A 20,017-nucleotide genomic window follows, 5' to 3' on the forward strand; every position below is an offset into this window, starting at 1 on the left:
GTATCCATGCATACCTGTGTGTGTTGGAAGTGCTCGTGTTGCAACCGTACTGCTGTTTGTTGGTTTTAGGGGGAATGCCGGGGCCATCTCACTGAGAGCTGAGGCTGTTTAGCTGAAGGCAGTGCCACAGGCGTACCCACAATCCCATTCAGTGCCGCTGCTGACTGATGACAACCGAGTGTGATCAGATGGGCTGTGGAACAACTCGACTAGATGTGACCTGTTGAGACGTCCTAGTCATCTTTTTAATGTTCAAAACTGATTATTGGAAGTTATATTTGAATAAAACAATGAACAGTTTTTGCAATTAAGTTAATTATGATAATTTTTGCTACATTCATCAGGTAAAATGTCATCAGTTTTTTATTGTAAATATAATCTGGGCTGCATTTTTCTCCCGGGGACATTATATTTCTTGGCATATAAATGTAGTTTCTCTAAAGCAGATTTTATAACCTTATATAAAAAGTCTGTGCACTCAGAAAACCTGTTTTATAACGCGATCCGTGGTCACCATGGTTTTTCATAAAATCTCATTTCCTCCGAAGCGGGTTGCAAGAGTTCTTACGTTCCACAGGTTGATTTCAAATCCTAAAATAAAATGAATGAACTAGCAGACTGAAGTCATTTGCTGAGATTGAATGTATCTAACTATCACCATGTTGCCTTCCTGTCTCATCAACTCTTATCATTACCATGATTTACCTGAGTGAAAGGGATGATAAAACAAAGCCTGAGGAGACGAGACGAGAGGAGAGGAGAGGAGAGGAGAGGAGAGGAGAGGTTTTTTTGGTTTTTCAAAGACCATTTATTTTCTATTCCCAGGAACAACTACACTTCTTACTTCAAACACCAGCTGTAAGACTCAACCAAGCAGGGTTATTAAATAATACATATAGTCTCTTTAAGATATATACACACACATATGTACACACGCATTTACATTCCCATTCACACATCCATAAAAACTGTAGCATCTCACATTACAGGTTAATATTTAGTTCCCCGTCCTCCCCAAGGGTGCATAAAATCCCCCCAACAGCCCATATACGACTGAATGTCATCACATTGTCCATCATTTTGTAGTAGGCATGTTCTACTTTTAGCCTGGCTTTCAACAATCCAACCAGCATTGGGGCCGGATGCACGCTACCAGTGTCCAGTGCCTTGTTCCTGCGTGTTAGCCAAATGGCTAGCTTTGCAGAACCAGAGACAAAGTTTAACAGGTTTTGTACAGCTTTTTCCTTTACAGAGTATTTCGGACCATAAATGAACAAACCAAATGAAAATACCTCTCCCAGGCCCTGAAACCACCCTTTCAACACATTAAAGAGTTCTTCCAGCCGTGGACACTGAACAAATAAATGCTCCAGTGTCTCAGCTTGGGAGCAGAACGTACACCCCTCCCCCAGCTCCGGATCAAGGTGCGCTCTGTATCTGTTTGTAGCTATCGCCCCGTGCACTACCCTCCACTGGAGGTCTGCTGTCCGTTTTTCAATGGGTAGCTTGTACAAGGACCGCCAGCTGCCTTTCGGGGAAGCACCTGGCTCCAACAGCCCAGTCCACCTCGACTCTCTCATCCCTTCCAGAGAGTGCAAATTACGAACCTTCACACAGGTCTGGTAGACAGCCTTTTTTCCTACAGTCTGAAAGCTGTCCAGGTGAGGAGTAGGGAAGGACAACAGCTGACCACCCCTCTCCTGCCACTCCCCTACAGCTGGGCTGATGGATAAGGAGGGGAAACTGTATTTTGAGCCCTCACTCCACTGGTCACAGAGAGCATTGTTTCTTGCAAAGACTGTCATGGTTTGCGGCAGTGCGGCACAGACCTCCTCTAACACTTTGTTGATCAGTCTTGTAGACCTGATGTTGCTTCTCTCTCTCAGGGTATCCACTGATGCTGCTGTCATCCTTATTAGGTGGCCCAGTTTGGTGCATCCAGCTCGTCTGAGGTTGTCTCTGAGGCTGGCAGACTGCAGTGTTTCCGACCTCATAAAGTCATTGAAGAACAGCGGTTCATCAAACAGCCACAAACCAGGTGTTATATTGTTTACTCGTCTGGCACGAAAAATCTGCCAAGCCTCTAACATTGATTTGTAAAACGGGGTCAGCCCGGTGAGATCCATGTCCTCCGATCTTAATAGGAAGAGATGTTTATCGTAGCCTAATCTTCCGGCTCTCCTCAGCAACAGACGTGCCGCATCAACCCATCTCGGACCACAATTGTAAAGAAGTCTTTGTGCTGCCCGAAGCCGGAAAGCGGCAATTTTGGACTGGATATCCACCAGTCCCTGCCCTCCTTCGACCACCGGCAGATAGAGGACTGCTGCCCTAACCCAGTGCTTTCCAGACCAGAAGAAATCCAGTATGGCTCTTTGTAGTTCCTCAATTAGTCCTCTTGGTGGCGTCAGAGCCGTAAGCCTGTGCCAGAGAGTCGAGGCAACCAGACTGCCAGCAACCAAAGCTCTTCCCCTATACGATAGCTGGGGTAGCAACCATTTCCACTTAGACAACCGAGCACACACCTTCTCCTTCACACCCTCCCATTTTTTTTTTTGAAACCCGTCGCTACCCAAAAATACACCCAAAACTCTTAACCCCTCTTTCCCCCACTCAAGACCACCAGGCAGGCCTGGTATTGCCTGACCTCTCCACTGACCCACCAACAAAGCCTCACTTTTTTCCCAGTTCACCCGTGCAGAGGAAGCCTTACAATACAATGAAAGTGCTTTTTGTACAGTAAGTACATCCTGTTGATTTGAGACAAACACATTTACATCATCCGCATACGCCGAGACTATGACGGAATTCCCAGGATCTTGGAAACCAGGCAGCGAGAGGCCACTGACCTTATCCCTCAACCTGCAAAGCAAGGGCTCGATGGCCAGACTGTATAGTTGCCCGGAGATTGGACAGCCTTGTCGTATCCCCCGCTGTACATTGATTGGTCTACTCAGCCCTGTCCCCATCTTGATCATGCATTTTGCACCATTATATAATAGGCTGAGCCACGCAATAAACCCATCACCTACACCAAAAGCTCTTAATGTGTCAAATAAATATGAGTGATCTACCCTATCAAAGGCTTTCTCCTGATCTAGCGACACAATTCCACAGTCCAACTCATACTTTTTACATAAATCAATAACATCTCTTAAAAGAAAAATATTATCCATAATTGTCCGATCTGGTATGCAGTAAGTTTGGTCTTTGTGGACAATCGTCTCCAAATTGTTTTTAAGTCTATTGGCTAGGGCTTTTGAAAGCACCTTGTAGTCCGCGCACAGGAGAGCAACGGGCCTCCAGTTTTTAAGTAAGGCCAAATCTCCTTTTTTTGGCAGTAGGGAAATTACCGCTCGCTGACACGAGACAGGAAGTGAACCTGTTCTCATGCATTCCAAAAAGACGCCATGCAGGTCCGGACCAATGATGCTCCAGAATCTCCTAAGCAGCTCATTGGAGAGACCATCAACTCCTGGCGCTCGTCCTGCTGCCATCTGGTTCACCGCTTCGGTCAGCTCCTGCAGAGTTAGCTCAGAGTCGAGGGCAGTTTTCTCGTTATGGCTGAGCTGCGGTAGTCCCTGCAGCAGCTCCTCACGGGACTCCATGCAGCAACTTTCCGCTCCAAACAGGTCGTTGTAAAAAGCTGACGCCTGGCTCCTCATCTGGCCTGGACAGGTGGTTATTCCGCCCCCCGGGAGTCTAATGCAAGTAAGCTGTCTTCTCTGGGCAGCTGATCTCTCAAGATCGAAAAAGAAAGCAGTTGGTGCATCCATGTCTGTTAGGTTAAGCATCCGGGACCTTACGAGAGCTCCCTTAACCCTCTCCTGCAGGTATGAGCTCAATTTCAATTTTTTTTCCTTCAGTGATGTTTGACCTGTGGTGGAATCTGCAACTAAGCCCTCCTCTATGTTTGTGATGCTAGCCTCTAGTTCCTGAATGACTGTTTTAGCTGTGGTAGTGGAGTACGATGTGTACTGCTGGCAAAACACGCGAATTTGTGCTTTACCTATCTCCCACCAGAGCTTTGAGGAAATGAAATCTGTTTTTTTGTTTTTCCACTGCTGCCAGAAGAACTCAAAAGCCTGACAGAACGCAGTGTCTTGCAGCAGTTTGTTATTAAAACACCAGTAGGATTTAACCCTCTCCCCTGGTGAAATTACTAACTCTATGCTAATGAGATGATGGTCTGTGAAACCAACCGGGCTAATGATGCTTTGACTTAGTCTGGCTCGAAGGTTTTGGGATATAAGCAACATGTCCAGTCTGGCTGCAGTCACCCTGTTTTCTCTGACCCTCATCCATGTATATTGCCTGGCTTGTGGATGCTTTATCCTCCAGGTGTCAACCAGATCTTGCTGATTAATGAGACTGTTAAGGGTCTGCGATGACTGGGGGTGAGGTTCCTCACTGGTCCGGTCCACAGTAAAGTCTATGGTACAATTGAAATCACCACCGACAATTATCTGATCCTGCTGATAGTTTTTAAGTTCGTTTTCTAGTAACTTAAAAAAGCGTACTCTCTCTGCACCTTGATTAGGGGCATAGACGTTCACAAAAACCAGCACTGTATTTTCTATTTCTGCCTTTACTAATAACAATCGCCCCTTCACTAATTCTGAAACAGATAAGATGGTTGCATTTATTGTTTTGGTGAACATTACAGCTACTCCTGCAATGAAGTTGGAGCCATGGCTTAAGGCATGAGGACCCCTCCACCATAAACCCCAGTCTACTTCATCACTCGATGTTGTGTGTGTCTCCTGCAGAAATAACACATCAATGTGTTTTTGAGCCGAGATCTCCGCTATTACAGCTCTTTTTTTACTTTCTCTTCCCCCGTTAATGTTGAGTGAACCTATTTTTAATTTCCTCATAGAAAAGTCAGAGCAGAAAATAAACAAGAAAGGTACAGAAAGCAGTGAAGGAGAAAACACCAAGTGATGCATGATTATCTTGACCTGCTCCTCGTCGTTCTCGTTGTTTGTCCTTTAGCCTCTTTCCTCAGGGTTGTCATATGTTTTTTCAGACGGAAGCGTTTCTTCTCGTCGAGCTGATCCATCCCATACTGTCTTTTCAGAACAGCCACAGTTCTAATAAATTTTTCTATATCGTCAAAATATTCTTCCACTTTAGCTACCCTCCCGTAGGTTTGGTCGAGAAAGATGTTTATATCTTCTAAAGTGTAGAGGGAGATATCTCTAGCTGGGGTCCCAAAAGATGCTACACTCTCTAGATCTGATTCCTCCTCCATCTCTCCACCTGCAGCCTGACTGACTGACAGACTCTGTCCCTCATCGTTGTTCACACAGTTCTCTGTGGCATCTGAGGAGCCTGCCTCATCAACATGTGACATTTCTGCCGCTGCAGACTGGGAGGGTTTCTCTACGTCCTCAGACACACGTAGTTTCTTTGACAGGCTCTGCCCCTCTGACTTCTCTGCTTCAGGCTGTGCAACGTCCCCCCCACTCCCGGCATCACCGCCACTCAAGGCTCTGCCGCGGGTGGCTTTTGCCGCTCCAGCGCGAGGAGCGTCCGCCGCTGCTTCAGCGCTCGGAGCTGCCTCGGCCCCTGAGCCGCTGTGTGCAGCCGCTGGTTCAGCGCTCGGAGCTGCCGCGGCCCCTGAGCCGCTGTGTGCCGCTGGTTCGGTGCTCGGAGCTGCCGCGGCCCCTGAGCCGCTGTGTGCCGCTGGTTCGGTGCTCGGAGCTGCCGCGGCCCCTGAGCCACTGTGTGCCGCTGGTTCGGTGCTCTGAGCTGCCGCGGCCCCTGAGCCACTGTGTGCCGCTGGTTCGGTGCTCGGAGCTGCCGCGGCCCCTGAGCCACTGTGTGCCGCTGGTTCGGCGCTACGCGCACCTGCCGCCTCTCCGGGCCGCTGATGATGCGGACACGAGGAGCGTTTGTGCCCCACGTCCCCGCATTCAAAGCACTTGAAGCTCCCGGAGCTGGCGTACACCATGTAGTACCCGTCCCCGTGCTTCACTCTGAAGGAGACCTCCAGAGTGTTCGTGGGGGATTTCAAGAACATAAATGCCTGCCGTCTCAGGGACTGTACATGTCTCAGTTTGGGATCCTTACAACCTAAATTAAGCGTTCTGAAACCGCTCGAAAATTTACCGAATCTGCTCAGTTCGGATTTTAAGATATCGTTTGAAATAAAAGGCGGAACTCCGGATACCGTGATCCGGGTTGCGGGGACCGACAGCGGGTTCACCTGCACGAAGCCGTCCCTAATAAACACTCCACTCGCAATCAGCTGGTGCACCTGTGGTTCCTCCTTGAGAAATACCACCACCGCTTTGCTCATTCTGGAGGCATAAACTACATTATCGTGTCCCACCTGTTCTCCAACAGCCAGCAGGACCTCCTCCACCCTAACGTTGTCCCCCGGCGGGACTATCCTAACTCCCTGCCGGAGTGACGGAGGTGGCGTCTCCGTGGACGCCATTCCTCCAGAGACCCCCGACAAACCCGCGGTCTCTCGGTTGTTACTTGAAAACGATATTAAAGAAAAAAAGCTTACCTCCTCATGCAGACATGAAAAGAGAAAGAACCCAGAGGAATACCGGTGAAACAGGCCAACCCAGTACAATTTCAAATTCTCCGCGCCACTCACGCTTCCACCACCACCACTCACTCACACCGGAAACGGAAAGAGAGGAGAGGAGAGGAGAGGAGAAGAGAAGAGAGGAGAGGTTTTTTGGTTTTTCAAAGACCATTTATTTTCTATTCCCAGGAACAACTACACTTCTTACTTCAAACACCAGCTGTAAGACTCAACCAAGCAGGGTTATTAAATAATACATATAGTCTCTTTAAGATATATACACACACATATGTGCACACGCATTTACATTCCCATTCACACATCCATAAAAACTGTAGCATCTCACATTACAGGTTAATATTTAGTTCCCCGTCCTCCCCAAGGGTGCATAAAATCCCCCCAACAGCCCATATACGACTGAATGTCATCACATTGTCCATCATTTTGTAGTAGGCATGTTCTACTTTTAGCCTGGCTTTCAACAATCCAACCAGCATTGGGGCCGGATGCACGCTACCAGTGTCCAGTGCCTTGTTCCTGCGTGTTAGCCAAATGGCTAGCTTTGCAGAACCAGAGACAAAGTTTAACAGGTTTTGTACAGCTTTTTCCTTTACAGAGTATTTCGGACCATAAATGAACAAACCAAATGAAAATACCTCTCCCAGGCCCTGAAACCACCCTTTCAACACATTAAAGAGTTCTTCCAGCCGTGGACACTGAACAAATAAATGCTCCAGTGTCTCAGCTTGGGAGCAGAACGTACACCCCTCCCCCAGCTCCGGATCAAGGTGCGCTCTGTATCTGTTTGTAGCTATCGCCCCGTGCACTACCCTCCACTGGAGGTCTGCTGTCCGTTTTTCAATGGGTAGCTTGTACAAGGACCGCCAGCTGCCTTTCGGGGAAGCACCTGGCTCCAACAGCCCAGTCCACCTCGACTCTCTCATCCCTTCCAGAGAGTGCAAATTACGAACCTTCACACAGGTATGGTAGACAGCCTTTTTTCCTACAGTCTGAAAGCTGTCCAGGTGAGGAGTAGGGAAGGACAACAGCTGACCACCCCTCTCCTGCCACTCCCCTACAGCTGGGCTGATGGATAAGGAGGGGAAACTGTATTTTGAGTCATCACTCCACTGGTCACAGAGAGCATTGTTTTTTGCAAAGACTGTCATGGTTTGCGGCAGTGCGGCACAGACCTCCTCTAACACTTTGTTGATCAGTCTTGTAGACCTGATGTTGCTTCTCTCTCTCAGGGTATCCACTGATGCTGCTGTCATCCTTATTAGGTGGCCCAGTTTGGTGCATCCAGCTCGTCTGAGGTTGTCTCTGAGGCTGGCAGACTGCAGTGTTTCCGACCTCATAAAGTCATTGAAGAACAGCGGTTCATCAAACAGCCACAAACCAGGTGTTATATTGTTTACTCGTCTGGCACGAAAAATCTGCCAAGCCTCTAACATTGATTTGTAAAACGGGGTCAGCCCGGTGAGATCCATGTCCTCCGATCTTAATAGGAAGAGATGTTTATCGTAGCCTAATCCTCCGGCTCTCCTCAGCAACAGACGTGCCGCATCAACCCATCTCGGGCCACAATTGTATAGAAGTCTTTGTGCTGCCCGAAGCCGGAAAGCGGCAATTTTGGACTGGATATCCACCAGTCCCTGCCCTCCTTCGACCACCGGCAGATAGAGGACTGCTGCCCTAACCCAGTGCTTTCCAGACCAGAAGAAATCCAGTATGGCTCTTTGTAGTTCCTCAATTAGTCCTCTTGGTGGCGTCAGAGCCGTAAGCCTGTGCCAGAGAGTCGAGGCAACCAGACTGCCAGCAACCAAAGCTCTTCCCCTATACGATAGCTGGGGTAGCAACCATTTCCACTTAGACAACCGAGCACACACCTTCTCCTTCACACCCTCCCAGTTGTTTTTTTGAAACCCGTCGCTACCCAAAAATACACCCAAAACTCTTAACCCCTCTTTCCCCCACTCAAGACCACCAGGCAGACCTGGTATTGCCTGACCTCTCCACTGACCCACCAATAAAGCCTCACTTTTTTCCCAGTTCACCCGTGCAGAGGAAGCCTTACAATACAATGAAAGTGCTTTTTGTACAGTAAGTACATCCTGTTGATTTGAGACAAACACATTTACATCATCCGCATACGCCGAGACTATGACGGAATTCCCAGGATTTTGGAAACCAGGCAGCGAGAGGCCACTGACCTTATCCCTCAACCTGCAAAGCAAGGGCTCGATGGCCAGACTGTATAGTTGCCCGGAGATTGGACAGCCTTGTCGTATCCCCCGCTGTACATTGATTGGTCTACTCAGCCCTGTCCCCATCTTGATCATGCATTTTGCACCATTATATAATAGGCTGAGCCACGCAATAAACCCATCACCTACACCAAAAGCTCTTAATGTGTCAAATAAATACGAGTGATCTACCCTATCAAAGGCTTTCTCCTGATCTAGCGACACAATTCCACAGTCCAACTCATACTTTTTACATAAATCAATAACATCTCTTAAAAGAAAAATATTATCCATAATTGTCCGTTCTGGTATGCAGTAAGTTTGGTCTTTGTGGACAATCGTCTCCAAATTGTTTTTAAGTCTATTGGCTAGGGCTTTAGAAAGCACCTTGTAGTCCGCACACAGGAGAGCAACGGGCCTCCAGTTTTTAAGTAAGGCCAAATCTCCTTTTTTTGGCAGTAGGGAAATTACCGCTCGCTGACACGAGACAGGAAGTGAACCTGTTCTCATGCATTCCAAAAAGACGCCATGCAGGTCCGGACCAATGATGCTCCAGAATCTCCTAAGCAGCTCATTGGAGAGACCATCAACTCCTGGCGCTCGTCCTGCTGCCATCTGGTTCACCGCTTCGGTCAGCTCCTGCAGGGTTAGCTCAGAGTCGAGGGCAGTTTTCTCGTTATGGCTGAGCTGCGGTAGTCCCTGCAGCAGCTCCTCACGGGACTCCATGCAGCAACTTTCCGCTCCAAACAGGTCGTTGTAAAAAGCTGACGCCTGGCTCCTCATCTGGCCTGGACAGGTGGTTATTCCGCCCCCCGGGAGTCTAATGCAAGTAAGCTGTCTTCTCTGGGCAGCTGATCTCTCAAGATCGAAAAAGAAAGCAGTTGGTGCATCCATGTCTGTTAGGTTAAGCATCCGGGACCTTACGAGAGCTCCCTTAACCCTCTCCTGCAGGTATGAGCTCAATTTCAATTTTTTTTCCTTCAGTGATGTTTGACCTGTGGTGGAATCTGCAACTAAGCCCTCCTCTATGTTTGTGATGCTAGCCTCTAGTTCCTGAATGACTGTTTTAGCTGTGGTAGTGGAGTACGATGTGTACTGCTGGCAAAACACGCGAATTTGTGCTTTACCTATCTCCCACCAGAGCTTTGAAGAAACGAAATCTGTTTTTTTGTTTTTCCACTGCTGCCAGAAGAACTCAAAAGCCTGACAGAACGCAGTGTCTTGCAGCAGTTTGTTATTAAAACACCAGTAGGATTTAACCCTCTCCCCTGGTGCAATTACTAACTCTATGCTAATGAGATGATGGTCTGTGAAACCAACCGGGCTAATGATGCTTTGACTTAGTCTGGCTCGAAGGTTTTGGGATATAAGCAACATGTCCAGTCTGGCTGCAGTCACCCTGTTTTCTCTGACCCTCATCCATGTATATTGCCTGGCTTGTGGATGCTTTATCCTCCAGGTGTCAACCAGATCTTGCTGATTAATGAGACTGTTAAGGGTCTGCGATGACTGGGGGTGAGGTTCCTCACTGGTCCGGTCCACAGTAAAGTCTATGGTACAATTGAAATCACCACCGACAATTATCTGATCCTGCTGATAGTTTTTAAGTTCGTTTTCTAGTAACTTAAAAAAGCGTACTCTCTCTGCACCTTGATTAGGGGCATAGACGTTCACAAAAACCAGCACTGTATTTTCTATTTCTGCCTTTACTAATAACAATCGCCCCTTCACTAATTCTGAAACGGATAAGATGGTTGCATTTATTGTTTTGGTGAACATTACAGCTACTCCTGCAATGAAGTTGGAGCCATGGCTTAAGGCATGAGGACCCCTCCACCATAAACCCCAATCTACTTCATCACTCGATGTTGTGTGTGTCTCCTGCAGAAATAACACATCAATGTGTTTTTGAGCCAAGATCTCCGCTATTACAGCTCTTTTTTTACTTTCTCTTCCCCCGTTAATGTTGAGTGAACCTATTTTTAATTTCCTCATAGAAAGGTCAGAGCAGAAAATAAACAAGAAAGGTACAGAAAGCAGTGAAGGAGAAAACACCAAGTGATGCATGATTATCTTGACCTGCTCCTCGTCGTTCTCGTTGTTTGTCCTTTAGCCTCTTTCCTCAGGGTTGTCATATGTTTTTTCAGACGGAAGCGTTTCTTCTCGTCGAGCTGATCCATCCCATACTGTCTTTTCAGAACAGCCACAGTTCTAATAAATTTTTCTATATCGTCAAAATATTCTTCCACTTTAGCTACCCTCCCGTAGGTTTGGTCGAGAAAGATGTTTATATCTTCTAAAGTGTAGAGGGAGATATCTCTAGCTGGGGTCCCAAAAGATGCTACACTCTCTAGATCTGATTCCTCCTCCATCTCTCCACCTGCAGCCTGACTGACTGACAGACTCTGTCCCTCATCGTTGTTCACACAGTTCTCTGTGGCATCTGAGGAGCCTGCCTCATCAACATGTGACATTTCTGCCGCTGCAGACTGGGAGGGTTTCTCTACGTCCTCAGACACACGTAGTTTCTTTGACAGGCTCTGCCCCTCTGACTTCTCTGCTTCAGGCTGTGCAACGTCCCCCCCACTCCCGGCATCACCGCCACTCAAGGCTCTGCCGCGGGTGGCTTTTGCCGCTCCAGCGCGAGGAGCGTCCGCCGCTGCTTCAGCGCTCGGAGCTGCCTCGGCCCCTGAGCCGCTGTGTGCAGCCGCTGGTTCAGCGCTCGGAGCTGCCGCGGCCCCTGAGCCGCTGTGTGCCGCTGGTTCGGTGCTCGGAGCTGCCGCGGCCCCTGAGCCGCTGTGTGCCGCTGGTTCGGTGCTCGGAGCTGCCGCGGCCCCTGAGCCACTGTGTGCCGCTGGTTCGGTGCTCTGAGCTGCCGCGGCCCCTGAGCCACTGTGTGCCGCTGGTTCGGTGCTCGGAGCTGCCGCGGCCCCTGAGCCACTGTGTGCCGCTGGTTCGGCGCTACGCGCACCTGCCGCCTCTCCGGGCCGCTGATGATGCGGACACGAGGAGCGTTTGTGCCCCACGTCCCCGCATTCAAAGCACTTGAAGCTCCCGGAGCTGGCGTACACCATGTAGTACCCGTCCCCGTGCTTCACTCTGAAGGAGACCTCCAGAGTGTTCGTGGGGGATTTCAAGAACATAAATGCCTGCCGTCTCAGGGACTGTACATGTCTCAGTTTGGGATCCTTACAACCTAAATTAAGCGTTCTGAAACCGCTCGAAAATTTACCGAATCTGCTCAGTTCGGATTTTAAGATATCGTTTGAAATAAAAGGCGGAACTCCGGATACCGTGATCCGGGTTGCGGGGACCGACAGCGGGTTCACCTGCACGAAGCCGTCCCTAATAAACACTCCACTCGCAATCAGCTGGTGCACCTGTGGTTCCTCCTTGAGAAATACCACCACCGCTTTGCTCATTCTGGAGGCATAAACTACATTATCGTGTCCCACCTGTTCTCCAACAGCCAGCAGGACCTCCTCCACCCTAACGTTGTCCCCCGGCGGGACTATCCTAACTCCCTGCCGGAGTGACGGAGGTGGCGTCTCCGTGGACGCCATTCCTCCAGAGACCCCCGACAAACCCGCGGTCTCTCGGTTGTTACTTGAAAACGATATTAAAGAAAAAAAGCTTACCTCCTCATGCAGACATGAAAAGAGAAAGAACCCAGAGGAATACCGGTGAAACAGGCCAACCCAGTACAATTTCAAATTCTCCGCGCCACTCACGCTTCCACCACCACCACTCACTCACACCGGAAACGGAAAGAGAGGAGAGGAGAGGAGAGGAGAAGAGAAGAGAGGAGAGGAGAGGAGAGGAGAGGAGAGGGATACTTGTTTTACATGCAGTGCCTCAAGTGGAGGGCAGCGGAGAGAGAAGATGCACGGCATAGCGAGAGATAAACACCAGAGATACACAGGGAGACTGACGGGTGAAATCAGTGGCGTGATTAATGTGACAACCTTTAAGAAAAGGTTATGGATCCGCGGGGAACGCTAATGTCTGTAGGACATGGAGGAGAAGCAGAGTGGATGAAAGGGCAGGAGTCAAGTGAGCTGCAAAGTTACAGGAATGCCCTGTTTTGGATGGGGAGCTTTACTGTAACCTGGCCTGTGTCACCAGGAAAGTGCTCAGGGAAGCATCCTCTCAATGATGTGGTGTGTTTTACATCAGGGGTAATGGCACTGAATGTAATAACTGACACACTGGCCTTCTCCAACATCATTTGGATAACACTGACTCAGTGTTGTGTTAAAGCAACAGAAAATATGCCTTCTGAACTAATCTTTGAAAGGGCAATACTGCAGAATAATGCTTACAGTAAAGTATATATATATATTTGTGTGTTTTTGTGTGTGTGTGTGTGCGTGTGTGTGTGTGTGTGTGTGTGTGTGTGTGTGTGTGTGTGTGTGTGTGTCTGTAGTATGTATTGTAGCATTGTGGATTGTCACTTATTCGGAGCAATGTGAAAAAATATATTTTATTTTATATTTTGCTGGATACCTGTGCAGGAAGACCGTCTCTCCATTCTTTTTTCTACCTGTTAAATTCAGATCCATTCACTCCAACCTGTAGACACTGTCAATGTTGTGTACAGCTCATCCATGTTAAAAATATTTGAGATGGACAAGATTCACCGATTTGAGTAAACGTTTTAAATTATCTAAACTGCTCTAGCATCAGCAGAAATGGTATTTGAAAGAAACAAAGAGCAACTATATATATAGAGTGGGACTCAGGCTGAAGGCATGATGTCCCCTTTATTTTAGCAGCCTGTAATCAGTTTGAGGCAGTGGGCTGAATGTCAGTGAGGCTAATAATGGGCAATTAAAAGCCAGTTGCCTGTTGCACTGATATAAAAATGTGGTGCGCCAACTGTTCACTTGAGCTTATTTATGTACTTCGCTCTCCAATCAGATCACAGCAAATGCCACATGGAGCTTTATTAGGCAACTGACGTGGCTTTGTAGGGATGGAAATGCTCCGGTCGCAGTGACAGTTCGTACAGAGGAGGATTTTGGTGATTCGCTGACTAGATTTTTAGATCTTAGTTTTTTGGGGAATGTCAATCATCAATCAGCTATGGTGTTTATCCTTTGAGGGTCATGGGGGAGCTGATATTGGGCGATAGGCAGGATTCACCTTTGACAGGTCGCCAAAACCCATCTGTTGCATGCTAACACTTTGTGTTAGCACGTTAGGATGCCGATTTCAGCTCCAAGCACCACAGCTGTGCCTCACAGAGCTGTTTGCATGGCTGGACATGACAGCTCCCCAAAAGTGAAGCCAAAGGGCCTGGTGGCTGGCTGCAGTATGTGTCATAAAAGCCGCCTCCTCTATGTTAGTGGATTGGACATGGGCCAAACTAAGTCAAAGTATACATCATATATATGTTGCTCAGAGATGTTTTTTTTTTTTTTTGTTAGTTATTATTTGTCCAAACACCACTTCTTGTGCTAAGTTTTGCTACTGAACAGAGACTGAAAGATGGCGGCATTCGTATCCGGGATTCCTCGCTTTCATTTCTGGATAATGGAGGACATGGAGACTTGTCATCCAGTCTATGCTAATTGTAGTAGCAACAATTGTATACAGTATATATACAAATACTGGACTATACTTTCCTTTAGGGTAGCGCAGGGTATCGACCAACTAAACTGCAAACAGTAAATGTGCAATTTGTAGGACGTGCAATGGTGATGGAAGGGAGCTTCTGCCTGTTAAACCTGCCAAAGACAGAAGGTGAACAGTTTTCTTTTGACACATCCATTGCCTTGTTGGAGGATAGTGTCAATCAACAGCGCACTTGAGAATTCAGTGCTTTTTGCTGCGAATGCTGAATGTACCTTTTTGGCAGTTTTGCAGTGTTATCACACTATAACCTGCGTAGAATAGGTGTGGATTGTGATCTGCCTGAGTATATCTTGTTTCCTTCATGCTCAAAGTAACTCTTTAATAATTCGTTACCAGCATTGAGCTTAAAATTGAAAAAAAAAAAAAGCAGTAGAACCAGAGATAGAACAGACAGCTTTCATGCATGTATTCATCAAACGCTTTCCACATCCATTAACCACATATATTTAAATTACACAATGCTTTAGTATTCCTGTCTGCAGCGGCTCCTTCATCTGCTCTCCTCATCATTCCATTTAATACATACTTTTGAATTCCTCCTCCATCTCTATTTAATGACCCCTATTTAGTTTGTGCTCCACTGAAGACTGGCTGCTGGCGCTGCTGTTGCTGCAGAGATGAGAATTTGGGGGCAGGATGAGTTGCGATGCGCCTCCTATCCATTATTGATCCATGATTACCAGGAGTTTAGCTGGGTTCTCGACTTCAACACACCGAAGGGGGCTGTTGAAGCGATGCGGCTGTGTCACAGCTTAGCCATACGAAATAGTACGATATTAAAATGTCGCATCAAAGCTACCTCCTGCGCTCTTTGCCAAAAACATCTACTGGAAAGCAGCGGCACAGTGTAAACTTCTCACAATGGTTTCGATAGTGAGTGTGAAATTATGGGAGGGGTGGTATTGATGATAACAGAGGCCAGGGGTAAGAGAAGCCTGAAAGCTCGCCCCCTCCCTCTTCAACAGCCATCTGCATCACTCAGGGAAAGCCTCCTCGAGACAGCTCCGCAGACCCGTTGATCCTGATGCATTGTGACACTGATGGTGCACACAACTGACCTTTGGGCTGTCGAGTGCACTCAAACAACACTTGCTGCATGTGTTTATGTCCCAGAGACAGTCTAATGAGGATGTATCTGCCAGCCAGCCAACTGCAGGAGCAAGTGCTAGGATACAGCTGCTGTCACCAGGGCTCTAATCACACGGCTTCTTGAGTGACTCATTTCGGGTAACGTTGTCACGGTGGAGGCATTCTAGCAGCAAAGTTAAGATAAATCTTTCCCGGATACTCTCAAGACGTTTTATTGGCAATCTTGTGGTGCGTTCAAAATGATGTCAAATAACGTTACTATTAGTGCACATGAATGCACCCGAATGGTATGATAGTGTGTGTGCTCATTAAAACCATGTCTGAGTGATATCAAAGAAAATACCCGTCAATGCTTCTTATATAAAAAACGCTTGACGAATCGCATCGTCAGTCTCTGCTGTCAATCATGACATTTCAACCTTTATTTAAACCATCAAATAACTAAACTAAACTAAACGTCCCTAGATAATGTACATCACTTTGATAAGAATAACCTAAACTGACTGACACCGTCTTTGAGAAAGCTTTATTTGACATGTACTTTGACTTTTTATTTTTGGTCCATGTCCCATCCATCAACATAGATGAGGCCTTGACTGCGGCCCGCCACCAGCTGGGGAATGATACACTTTATCCATGTTATTTAGTCTCAAAATCCAAAACCCTTACATATGGATGTGCAGACAAGGATATGGATATAGGCAAAAACAGCAAATCCTCCTATTGAAAATGCTTGAGACAGAGAATCTTAAAGGTTTTGCTTAGAAACTGGCAAAAATTATTAATCAGCGATCAAAATAATTGTATTTCTCTTTATCAAGGAGTTATTTAAATAGCTTTTTTAGGTCTAAAAATGATCTCATATCTAAAGATACCATAATATAATCTAGTTTTTATTATAAAGAACATTTAGATGATTTATCAAGTTATCGTTAAAAGAAAATTTACCGCTATCAACAGCCTGAATAAGGTTTGGTCAAAATATTCTACTGACTGCACAATTTCAGATTAGCTTTTAGCCTATCATCCGCAATGGCTCCAACTCTGTAGGACAAGCAAGTACAAACACAGGCGTCTTTTTTATTTTCCACTTCTGGGTGAGTCCTATTCAAGGCTTTCTGTGTGGAATCAACTGAAGCAGCATTGAGAGCAGCCCCGGTGTCGCTGTGAAAGCTCAGCGCCACATTCCACTTTATCTGCCCAGACCGTCCTCCAGAGAGGGGCTTGTGCCATTAAATATTCACACGGCACTCACAGGACTTCATCTTCGGAGAGGTTTACCTGGCCAACACCTGTCTGATTCTTTGTTTTCCATCAGAATGCGCTTTGACATATGAAGATGTGTCTCAGCAGAGGAGATGTCCTCGAAGGTCTTCAACCTTGGCATCAAGGACAGATAGTTTCACTCTCCAACAAAATGTCATCAATCATCCACTATTCCTACCCATTCGGTTTTATGTTTTTAAAAATGTATTATATATCATTTTATTGTCAGGGCTGTCGGCTTTCCTGGATGTCTAGGCCAAAGGGCTTTATCAGACTCCTCTGCAGAAAACAGATTTATCAAAGTTAAGCTTCCACTTTTGTCTTCATTGATGAGTTAATGTCGGACACCATGTACCAACAGTCCGATTTGCGGGTGTCTTGCGGTTCCTGTGGCCCTTGCTGCATATAAAGTAAAAATAAGCAACATGTCTGCCAGTAAGAGACCAGTGGCCTGTACTACGAAGCAAGTTCATCATACCCAGGAAATAATTTCATTATCTGAAGTCACTTAATCCACAAACTTAATCTGCTCCTAATCAGGTTATAGCCTTTCAGCATAAATTCCCATTGTGATTTACCCAGGTGAGAAGTGAATCAACTTCATCGCACTGACAAACCTGAACTAAACCTGAAGTCACCTCAATAACCTTAAATCCTGCTTTGTAGTACAAGTCTCACGTTACTCAAAAACACATATAATGGCTAAATTTATCATTTTTTATCCATCAAAATTTTCATTTGCAAAGGTGGACTAGAGTGGATGTGAAATAGCCAGCCTGGATTATTGTCTTCTCCCGTTGGCATATTCACTTTTAAAGAAATAATAGTGCTTGTTTACCGTTTTTTTTTTTTTCAAAGTAAAAATGCTCTGCTGACAAAGGATGGGTATATTACCCAGTTAAAGGTGATGCAGATTCGAGGTACTTCCTCATTATTTTGCAGCAGTGACATGTTTGGGATTCAGTTGCGTCAGTTTTATTCACTCTCACTATGTCCAATGGTTACTATCGTAGCTAAATTCCAATTTATTCTTAACGATGGCAGGTAGGACATCTGCAGAATGGAAACTCTAGTAGCCTAATATTTTTTCAAATAGTTGCTCTGATGCAAGGGTAATATGTAGAAACCCATAACAATATCATTAGGGAGAGTTTTAGTTTGCCAGTTAGCGTTCAACCTTGAAGTTTCATGCACAGACAAAAGTCACCATCTGTCAGTATATTGTGGGGCAGCCCTCTGTGGTGATGATGATGATGATGATGTGCTCACAGCTCTCTAACTGTTTGTTTTGGCTGCAGGAACTTCTACTACATCACCATGCTGCGCGACCCAGTCTCCCGCTACCTGAGCGAGTGGAAGCATGTTCAGCGTGGCGCCACATGGAAGACCGCCCTCCACATGTGTGATGGACGCTCCCCCACCCAGGATGAGCTGCCCACCTGCTACAGCGGGGATGACTGGTCCGGTGTCACCCTGACGGACTTCATGAACTGCCCGTCCAACCTGGCCAATAACCGGCAGGTCCGCATGCTGGCTGACCTGAGCCTGGTCGGCTGCTACAACCTGTCCTCGATGAACGAGAGCCAGCGGAACCACATCCTGTTGAGCAGCGCCATGAGCAACCTGAAGAACATGGCCTTCTACGGCCTGACGGAGTTTCAGCGCAAGACGCAGTACCTGTTTGAGCGGACGTTCAGCCTGCGTTTCATCTCCGCGTTCACGCAGATCAACAGCACGCGAGCCGCCAACGTGGACCTGAGCGAGTCCGTGCGCAGACACATCGAGGAGCTCAACTTCTTGGACGTGCAGTTGTACGAGTATGCAAAGGACTTGTTCCTGCAGCGATTCCAGTTCACCCGCCAGAGGGAGCACCAGGAGGTGCGCTTGAAGCGGCGCGAGGAGAGGCGTTGGCTGAGGGAGCAAAGGGAGCAGGGCAGGCCGTGGCAACCCAAGTACAGAGGAGGTGGAGACAGAGGCGAGAGAGCGGGAGGAGGTTTTGAGGAAGGGACTGATGGGGACTTTCCGACCACTACTGAGGACTACACAAGCCAAGTGGCCCGCTGGTGAAGCTTTGGTCCCACAAAGAGAGAGGGGCAAAAGAGAGAGAGTGGCCGATGGAGATTCCTCACAGACTACATCAAACATTTCCTTTGACGCTCTCTTGCACATCCTATGTCTCTCTCCTCCCGTCTCACCATTAATCTGTCTCCCGCATCTATCCGTCTCTCAGCTTCAGTGGGATCCAAGCGCTCTGCTGTTTCTTTACGAAAACTGCCAAGTCTGTGAGTCTCACAGCAGCTCTGCCTTGGACTGCCTTTTGGTGTCTTAAATCTTTAAATGCCGTTTATATATTTTTTTTGTCATTAATTTTTGCCTTTGTTGTTTATCATTTGTTGGGGGAAAAAAGACAGTAAACTGAGGTGAAGAGAAAAACACAATCTAAAGAGCCTGGCAGAGACTGCAATGCTTTCAATTTTGACATGAAGTGCAAAATGAAATAATGTCACTGAAGTCATTGTCTTTGTTGCAACTGGTAGAAAACTTTTTCCATTTGAAAGTTGTAGTTGTAGAACTGATGGTTGCATGTCACATGTTATACTTCTAATTGGGGATAATCATTTCCAAAAGATATACAGTACTGTAAACCAAAGGGAATAAACACAAAATACAGAATATATTTGCTTTTAATTTAATGCTGATGAAACCCTATCTGACGCTGGACTCACAAGTGTGCGTTTTGTGTACGCCTGGCGGTGTGTCCGACGTTTCGTTCCGGCAGGAATCGCCATAACGACAACAATCACATGTTTCATGCTTGGGACACACAACATAGCCGGTTTCCGTGCTAATGTGCCATGCTAGCTATCAACACAATAATAAAGCGAAGTACATGAAGAAATAATACCCACAATCAGATGAGCACGCACCAGCTTTGTGATTTGATTGGCTGCTGCTTGAGTATGTGTTTGAACCCAATTTGATTGGCTGGTACATGAAAAGTTGATCACTGAGCAAAGTGATGCTACTGAACCAGAATGCAGTTTGGCAACGCATGACGTCACTGCATTCAGTCAATGAGCAGCATTTTGGTTGACGCCTCCCAACACACACCTGTGAGTCCAGCGTTATGATGCATGCAGTACCTACTTTTTAAACCAAATTTTACAATACTGATGCTAATATTTTTGTTGCAGTGCAACATATACAGTATTATTTTCAAAGTGCAATACTTGGC

The 20,017-nt window shown here is 46.8% G+C and overlaps 1 protein-coding gene across 1 annotated transcript in view; it reads left to right on the plus strand.

Moving 5' to 3' along the window:
- hs6st3b (heparan sulfate 6-O-sulfotransferase 3b) overlaps positions 1 to 19,536 on the plus strand; it is a 69,075-nt gene extending 49,539 nt beyond the window's left edge. Inside the window, exon 2 of the mRNA XM_053440364.1 lies at positions 18,081 to 19,536. Within this exon, the coding sequence (XP_053296339.1) occupies positions 18,081 to 18,849 (769 nt within the window). The 3' untranslated portion in view covers positions 18,850 to 19,536. The remainder of the gene's footprint in view (positions 1 to 18,080) is intronic.
- Positions 19,537 to 20,017: the final 481 nt, after the last annotated feature.

This window comes from Pleuronectes platessa, chromosome 14, assembly GCF_947347685.1.
Source record: "Pleuronectes platessa chromosome 14, fPlePla1.1, whole genome shotgun sequence".
Classification (NCBI taxonomy): Eukaryota; Metazoa; Chordata; class Actinopteri; order Pleuronectiformes; family Pleuronectidae; genus Pleuronectes; species Pleuronectes platessa.